The sequence below is a fragment of the Pelodiscus sinensis genome, chromosome 20 (assembly GCF_049634645.1).
Source record: "Pelodiscus sinensis isolate JC-2024 chromosome 20, ASM4963464v1, whole genome shotgun sequence".
NCBI classification, from domain to species: domain Eukaryota; kingdom Metazoa; phylum Chordata; order Testudines; family Trionychidae; genus Pelodiscus; species Pelodiscus sinensis.
In genome coordinates, this window is record NC_134730.1 from 12,970,142 (window position 1) to 12,978,406 (window position 8,265).

Below are 8,265 nucleotides of genomic sequence, written 5' to 3' on the forward strand. Positions count from 1 at the left end.
CACAGCTGATGCTATGGTTCCTAGAGGAGATTTTCCTTATGGGTCCCAAATGGACTTGGTGAAGTTCCATCAGGAAGGGAGAACAGTATCCCCAGCGACCAAGTCTTTGACAGGAGACCCCTGCTATGGTTTGCAGACATGCAAAACCCCGCAGCCTCCATCTTTCAACCTGCAGGAAAGGAAAGAGCACAGTAGAAAGAGAGAGCAAGACAACATGCATGAGTCACTTGGCACCTCATCTCTGATCCTGTAACTCCCCTTTGCATCCTTCTTGCTGTGTCTCTTGTAAGCTCGATTCTGTCCTTAACCTCTGACTTCTCTTAACCTGCTCACCAAAGGCTGTTGCGCCTGAGACAACAGAGCCACCCAGCATCCTCTCTGCTCTTGCTCCTCTTTTCTTGGGAGTAAATGAAACCATATCCTCTGGCCTAGATACATTGTTGGTGTTTCAGTAGTTTCCACCAGTGGATTTCTCCCCCTTTGCCATTTCTACTGCCCGTGTGACTGTCTATCTCCATCTCTTATTACATTCTCTTTTTCCTACCCCTTCCCTCCCTCCTTCCCACCCTGCCTCCCATGGACATTCCATGTGCTAAAAGTTCCCAGAAACTATGCTGATGCTTGCTTTTAGAAATGGGTTAGTGCTGCAGCTAACTCTTTCCCCTTCCTGCCCCTTGTTTTCACTCCTAGACTCACTCATGTTTGGTACTCATATGTAGGAACATTTGGAGAGAAAAATAGGAGTACACCTAACTCCAAAATCCACAGAGCTAGGGGAGCTTTAGGGCAAGACAGAGTGAGAATATGAGTAGTATCTCGCTCTAGGAACCCTCCCTCCTAATGAGGGATGCTTGGCACGCATACGAGGGTCCCACTCGCTGTTCTTTGTTTCTCTCTGCTCTCTGCTCTCCCTTTTCTTGCCTCCAGAATAGCTCTGCACTCCTCTGTAGGAGTGGTAACATTTTTTTATATTGCTGCCCTTCCCATGTCCTTTGGCTTTGGCGAGAGCAGCAGAACTCTGCTTGCCTGCACAAGCTATTCTTCATGACAGGGAGAGCCAAGGGCAACAGACACGGCAGCACCATAAGTGGGAGAGAGTCAGAAAGGGCGTGGAAGGAGCAGATGAGGGAGAGAATGAGAGGGTGAGAAAGGGGCAGAGTCTAGGGATGGGAGTAAAGCCAGCTTCACATTACTAGTGCTAAGCAATTTGAGCTTACAGTCTGCAAACATTTCCGATTGCACACTGTGGCCCTTCTGCCAAAGCCAGCTGCATTTCTCTGCGGTCTCTGCCCTTCCCAGGACAGGCTCATTTGTTATTTGATCCGGCAGAGGTACTGGCACTTGGATCACTCTGCAGTGTCCTGTGCTCTGCAGGGGGATGGAGTCATGGCAGGAGACGCGGATGGAGAATCAGGACCTGTACCAAGAGAGACAGAAGGGGAAGCAACCAAGTGAGGCAGGCACAGACAGGACAGATCCTCTGCAAAAAGATTCTCCCCTAAACCACAGAGTGGAACAGCCAGCTGCCCCAGGAGAAGGGAGAAATGGCCCGGAGAAAGGTGAGAAACTGGGGCAAGGGGACACACCAAGTCAAGACACTGCAGCTCCAACACCACAGCTTCAGACTGGCCTCAGCAGAGCAGACCCCCCAGTGCAGGAGGTGACTCCAAAAGGACAGGATCCAGGGTCCTCTTTAAATCATCCAGTCCCGGAAGGAGATGGAAACACACCCAGAGGAGAAGAAATGCCGAGGGTCGTCCAGAGAGGTGCCAAAGAAGAAAGGGAGCCTCCCGAGGAGGGAAGAAGTGAGGAATCTCTGATGGGGGAGCTCTCTGAGCTGGTGCAGCAGGTGGTGAAGAGAAGCAGCTGGTGGGAGAGACATGGCATAGACGACTGTATCATTGCCCTACACTTCTTCGTCCTTCCTGCAGGTAACAGTGGGAAGGCTTGTGTCAACTAAGGGAGGGAAGGGAAGGGAAGGGAAGGGCCCCTGAATCTCCTTATTGCTTTCTCATGATATGTTAATGGGAATTGTATTCCCTTTGCGTTAGCAGGCATGATAGCTCAGCTGGTTATTAGCCACCTAGATGTTGCTGCTAACGGGGTGAAGGGCACCTCCGAGCACTGCCGCTGTGATCCAAAGCTCTACTTCTCATACTGCCACGTGGGTCGGTGCCTGAGATCTGTATCATATGAACACTGTTACCTGGGGTCAGCAGTGGGCTCAGCGGAACCAGTGCCCAATGCCGTTTCTCTGCAAATGTCACTCCAGGCAAAAGAGCCTGTGGCAATGGGTGCAGCGTAAGAGCCGGAATGCAGCAGAGCCGAACTGTGCTCAGCATCATTTCGGTGCCCATGCTTGAAACCTGCTCAGGCTTAAAAACTTGATGCAGCTGGTAATTGTTCCTGAGGATCCAGACTGAGCATGCAGGCGAATTTCAGATAAGTGGGATGCCAAGGCAGCAGCCTTTTCAGTGCCTCTGCCTTCTCTGATTTAACCCTTTGCAGATGTGCATTTGGGGAAGCCTTCCCTATTCAGCACTGCAGGGCTGCTTTTCAACATTCACTCTGTCTGCCCTTGTGAGATCTTCAAAGGGGAGCTCAGCCCTGCTGGGAAAGATTTGTTATTATATTTTTATGAGTGACTCCGTATAGTTCTGGTGGTGGGCGTGATGTAAGAGAGACATTTTTATAATTGCAGGCAGAGCTGGTCTTGCAGCTTCTCTCAGGAGGTGCAAGAATTGCCAGTACAGGCCCTAGTTTGTTCTCTGGCAGCCAGTGAACATTAATTCTTGCTATGAATAAAGGGCATGAGAAGCTACCAGCATAGACAGATATCACTGATAGTTCTCCATTCATCCTGGGACAGGTATTTCCAGGTCTGTCCCAGTTACACTGAAGAGCTTCTGCACCCTACAGACAGTGCTCACACCCCTTTTGTAGATCCCTAAGGTGGCTTTGGAGCTAGTGGTGTTTCATCTCCTGGAAGTGCTGCATAGGGTTGGAATTATGAAGACAGCAGCTTATGCATAACTTTATATCTAAACCAAATGTATCCTAGTAAGTCAATAACGTGACGCCTCTAACCCCCAGCAGCTTCCCTCACTGCAGCTCAGAATAAGGGATTAGGAGGGTGCTAAAGCTTCTCTCATATTTGTTTCATTGTATCAAATCTTGAACTCCTTAGGCAGGAAAATTTCCCCTTTGGCCATATTCTGGGAGGGGCTGAGTATCTGCAGCATCCCTTGATGACACTGGGAGTTTTAATTAAGAACTCAGTACCTTTCAGGAGTTAGCTCAGTGGGTATCCTGCCTGAGAACCTGGTAAAAACAACTGGGTAGGTATTTCTCCCTGTGTGGAGTATGGATGCAAGAGTGTAGCTATTTACATGGGTAACTGATAAGCATGAGCTTATTGGTTACCCAAACAGTTATATATGTGTCTCTCCGGTCCCGGGGGTATCAGAGGCAGCAGTGCGGGGCAGAAGTTGGGAGCCAGGGCATGCCGGAAGCCGACTTTTAAGCCAGCTCCTGGTGTGCACTGGCTCCTGGGGAGCAGGCAGTCGCCATGCCCTGTGGGTGTGTGTAACCATGTAACTGCTGACATTTTCAGTTGTAACACGGTTAGCCAATTACCCACATTTTAACATCCCTAGCACAGAGGGCTTGTTCAGTTCTTATTTAGGTAAACTCTCATTGATTTCAGTAGGAATTTGCTTGAGTGAATTAAAAAAGACACTGGGAACTTATAGATCCTTGTGCATGAGGGGAGCTGTTGTGCCAAGCAACTAACAGGTCCCTGCCCTAAAGAGCTTAGAGTCTCACTCTAATAAGGTACAAACAAGGAGACATACGGTGTGATTGGAGCTAGAAAATGCGAGAGTGGGGTAACTTCTCAGAAGTGTTTTTGAAGAAGGAGTGAATGGGAGTGTGGTGTTGGCCAAGGTACACTGAGCAGTGTGACAGAGGGCATCGGGTTGGGAGTGGGGAAAAAGAGATTAAGGGAGTGAACCTTCCTGGGATGGGGTTGGGTGGAGCTGGAGATGCAAACTGAGATGGAAGCAGGGTCAGGTTTATGAAGTGCCTTAAAAGCCTTGGCTTTAATGTGGAAGATGAAGAGTCTCCCACAAGGAGAAGGGTGGGGGGACTTAGATCCCTGGGATTATTTTTTGGATTTATGGCTGCTTAGCTAAAATGGACTAGAAGTCTGGAATGTTTTGCCATCACTGTTTATTTGACCAATCGTGTGAGGCCTTCCACTCACTGTGATGGCATTGCTCCATGTGCATGTTTGGATTCAATACAATAACTTACAAATGCTGTATCCAAACACTTCCAAAATGTTAGGGAATGATCTCAGGACACTAGATAGAACCCTATATATTTTGGTGGACATGCAAAAACTGGAAGGATGGAAGGAAGAAATGTGGGACCCATGGAGACCCTGGCATCTAGTTATTAGAGCCATCTGTTTGGACCATGTATAATTGTCTATAGACCAAAGAACTGGCGGATGGTAGCACATTAACAATACTCCTCAATTTAGCTCTCCTGCTCCTCCCCAATACAGTAAAAAGTGGTGACAATACAGTAAAAAGATGAAGAAAGAAAGGAAAATAAGAATGGTGGAAGGCAAGGAAGGAATGGAGGTGCGTGGTTGGAAGGGAGGCAATGTATGTTAAATACTTTTGCTAATCAATCTGTCCCACCTTGTATATAATTGGACACAGAGTATGTTTCCCAGACCTGAAGAAGAGCTCTGGTTAGCTCAAAAGCTTGTCTCTCTCTCCAATTCAAGTTGATCCAATAAAATATATTACCTCACCTAACCTGTTTCTCTAATATCTTAGGCTAGCTCTACACTGCACTTACTTCGATATAACTGCATTGCTCGGGGGTGTGAAAAATCCACTTCCCTGAGTCATATAGTAATACTGACCTTAACACACACACCCCAAGTGTGGGCAGTGCTGTGTCAGAGGTGAGCTTTTTTCATGAAGCTGGACTTATTAAAGCAACAGGAGAATTCTCACCTATCAGCTTAGAGCAGTGGTTGGCAACCAACAGGGTGCACGTGGCCCATCAGGATAAGCTCCTGGCAGACCACCAGGCAGGTTGTTTACCTTGTATCCACAAATATGACCACCTGCAGCTCCCGTTGTTCTGCAATTCACTGTTCCTGGCCAATGGGAGCTGCAGGAAGCAGCGCAGGATGCGCGGACGCTAGGTAAACAACCTGTCTGGTAGCCCGCCGGCGGCTTCCCCTGATGAGCCATGTGTGGCCTGTGATCGCAGGTTGCCCAACACTGGCTTAGAGAGTTTTCACCAGAAGTGCTACAGCAACACAGCTGCACTGGTGCAGTTGAGCCAATGCAAGTTTGTAGAGTAGACCTGCCATTAGAGATGTTAAGCAGAAGGAATCAGCAAGTTTTAGATATAGCCTGGGTATGAGGATCTATTCTAGAGAGAGATTAAGGTTGAAGGTGATGCCCTGATATTAGGCCTAGATGATGGTGGTGTCCACAGTGGTTCAGAAAAGAGAGAGGGGAGGGCTTGGCAGTGGGGAGTTAGGAGTTGTGAGTTAATCATGTTTACCTTGAACTGATGGCTAGACATTCACAAGGTACACACAGACACTTCCCTGTCTCATAGACTTTAATCTATCCATCTAGCGAGGTACTTTTTTGGCCCTCATCCTAGTAGTATATGAAGTGGACACCTGGATTTCCACTTTACTGCAGTGAGAAGAAGGAAAATGGAGACTACCTCTGAAAGAGATATCATTTGCACAGGAGGGCTACGTCTACATTGGCCTCCTATTACGAAATAGGCATGCTAATGTAGCACTTGGGAATAGGCAAATCCGCGCGGCATTTGCATTTTCATGGCCGCCGCTTTTTTCCGGCTTGGAGATAAGCCGGAGAAAAGCGTCCAGACTGGCGCGATCCTCCGGAATAAAGCCTTATTCCGGAGGATCTCTTATTCTCTTATTGCAAGTAGGAATAAGAGATCCTCCGGAATAGGGCTTTATTCCTGAGGACCACGCCAGTCTGGATGCTTTTCTCCAGCTTATCTCCAAGCCGGAAAAAAGCGGCGGCCATGAAAATGCAAATGCCACGGGGGATATTTAAATCCCCCGTGGATTTGCCTATTCCCAAGTGCTACATTAGCATGCCTATTTCGTAATAGGGGGCCAATGTAGATGTAGCCGAGAAGTATAGTTCTTATGGGGAACGTAATCCTGCCTTGGCCATTATACTGCTCTGATCTTGATTATCTAGAGAAGGCTTAATACCTCCAAGGTTTTTCTTTCTATCTCTAGGGTTCCTGTGTCTGCGTTCAGACAATGTCCTTCCCTTCCTTCTGGGCATCTTCCTCTTGGGCATGGTACACCACACAGCAACAGTGAAAGGAAGCCACTTGGCCAGCCACAATGCTTTGACAGAGTCCAAGACTTGGGGGAAAGTTTGGGCCATATTCTTCATTGAGGTATATCACCAATACCCTGCTGTGTGTAAGAATGTTCCTGTGTGTAAGTTTATATCAAAGGTGCTCAGATTTCATGCTGCTAGGAGGCTATAAAAACCTAGGTAGCTCGGCAGAACACTGCAAAGCTTACAACAGATACACATTGTAGTGTTGCATCAATGTGGAGATGGTGAGCTGCACCACTGCATGGCACGTGTATGTGGCTCAGGGTACATACACGGGCGATGTGGTAGATGATATTCATAGAAGCACATTTCCATTGAACAGAGGCAGTTCTGTGAGATATTTTAATGCCAAGGAGGGAGACTCATCACCAGGTTCCTAACTTAGTTACTCTCAATTCATGCTAGTGTATCCAAGTTCAGAATTTGTTACATTAGTTCTAACCAGCGGCTCAACAAGTTGCAATGTATTCACTGCCAAGTTCCTCTCCAAAGAGGAGAGACTTTTCTTCTGATTTTGAAAATACTAAAGGATATGCAGGAAATCCTCTTCTGTCTTCTTCTGATAGCAACCAGCCTCACTGATCCACTAGGAAGTAGCTTTTGGAATGAAGATTTGATCCCTGGTGTGGAAATAGTAGCACTGTCCAGTCAAAGGACAGGTATATTAAGAGAGAAAAATTACCTAAAAAAACTAATTAGTTCTGTTGACTAACTTTATTTTTCTAAATGAATAACCTAGCAGAACTTGGAAAACATATTTTTGACTGTCCACTGTATAGATAGAACACTGCAATCAGCTGGCTAGTGTGCCTGTACCTCACTGCCCTCTACTGGGTGGAATCATAACTGTTCAGGAATGTGTTGTAGCCTCTATATTGTTGATGATTTCTAGGGATTCTCCTTTGGCTCAGTTGTTGCAACCTGGTGCTTTTTGGAACAGGAGAAAGTGAGTTTTATCTCTTCTGGTGCTCCAAAACTGCAAATGGCCCTAGTGTGCAATGTAATGACAACCAGGAAGTATAAAGTGAACACAGTTTGTTATAATATCTTATTGTCATATTAAGCAGGCCATATATCAACTCTGACACCATACTGGAAAATTGGAATTTCCAAAATAAAGATAAATTAGCTTTCCAATCAGTTAGGGCACAGACATCAGCTCCTAATTGTCTAAGAGTTTATACATTCAGAGCAGCCAATTGTAGACACAATTATTAGAGGTCCCACTTAGTGGAGCTGGGCCTGAAAATCAATTCTGCATCTCACTACCCCAAGCTGGAAGTTTTTTGATTCAGGGTTTTGATGAAAGCCTGTCTCTGATAATCAGTAACTTGAATAACTCTTTGTGTAACTGGAATGTTCTTATCATGGCAAGTGACCTTAGAGATTAGTACTGTCCTCAGCGGTAAAGCACACATCATTGTGTAACTCCAGAAATTATCTACCATCCATGTGTCACGCAGCTTCAATAGCATACCACAGATGCATTTCTCCAGTGTAGTTATATCATATTAGTCCTCTTATCCTATTGCATGACCATAACAAGGCCTTGAGTGTGAACCTCTGTGGTGGTGTCATTCCAGAGAGACAATGTTGTGGATCTGTATGCACGCTGTTCTGCATTTACATCCCTTTTCTTTCTCTTCCAGATTTGCTCAGCTTTCACAGCAGAGCAGGCATACTACAACCATGTGAAAATGCACCACGGTTACACTAACGTTATCAGCCTAGGCGATTCCAGTACTTGGAAGATTCCTTTCTTGAACCGATACATCTACATGTTCATTGCACCCATAGCTGTACCTATTTTAACTCCTCTAGTGGCCCTTGG

The 8,265-nt window shown here is 46.5% G+C and overlaps 1 protein-coding gene across 3 annotated transcripts in view; it reads left to right on the plus strand.

Moving 5' to 3' along the window:
- The window catches only part of FADS6 (fatty acid desaturase 6), a 42,128-nt gene that overhangs the window by 26,830 nt on the left and 7,033 nt on the right, over nucleotides 1–8,265 (plus strand). For all 3 annotated transcript variants that reach the window (XM_025178135.2, XM_025178134.2, XM_025178136.2), the window contains 3 exons: nucleotides 1,375–1,931; nucleotides 6,323–6,489; nucleotides 8,084–8,264. In XM_025178135.2, the coding sequence (XP_025033920.2) occupies nucleotides 1,379–1,931; nucleotides 6,323–6,489; nucleotides 8,084–8,264 (901 nt within the window). In that variant the 5' untranslated portion in view covers nucleotides 1,375–1,378. The remainder of the gene's footprint in view (nucleotides 1–1,374; nucleotides 1,932–6,322; nucleotides 6,490–8,083; nucleotide 8,265) is intronic.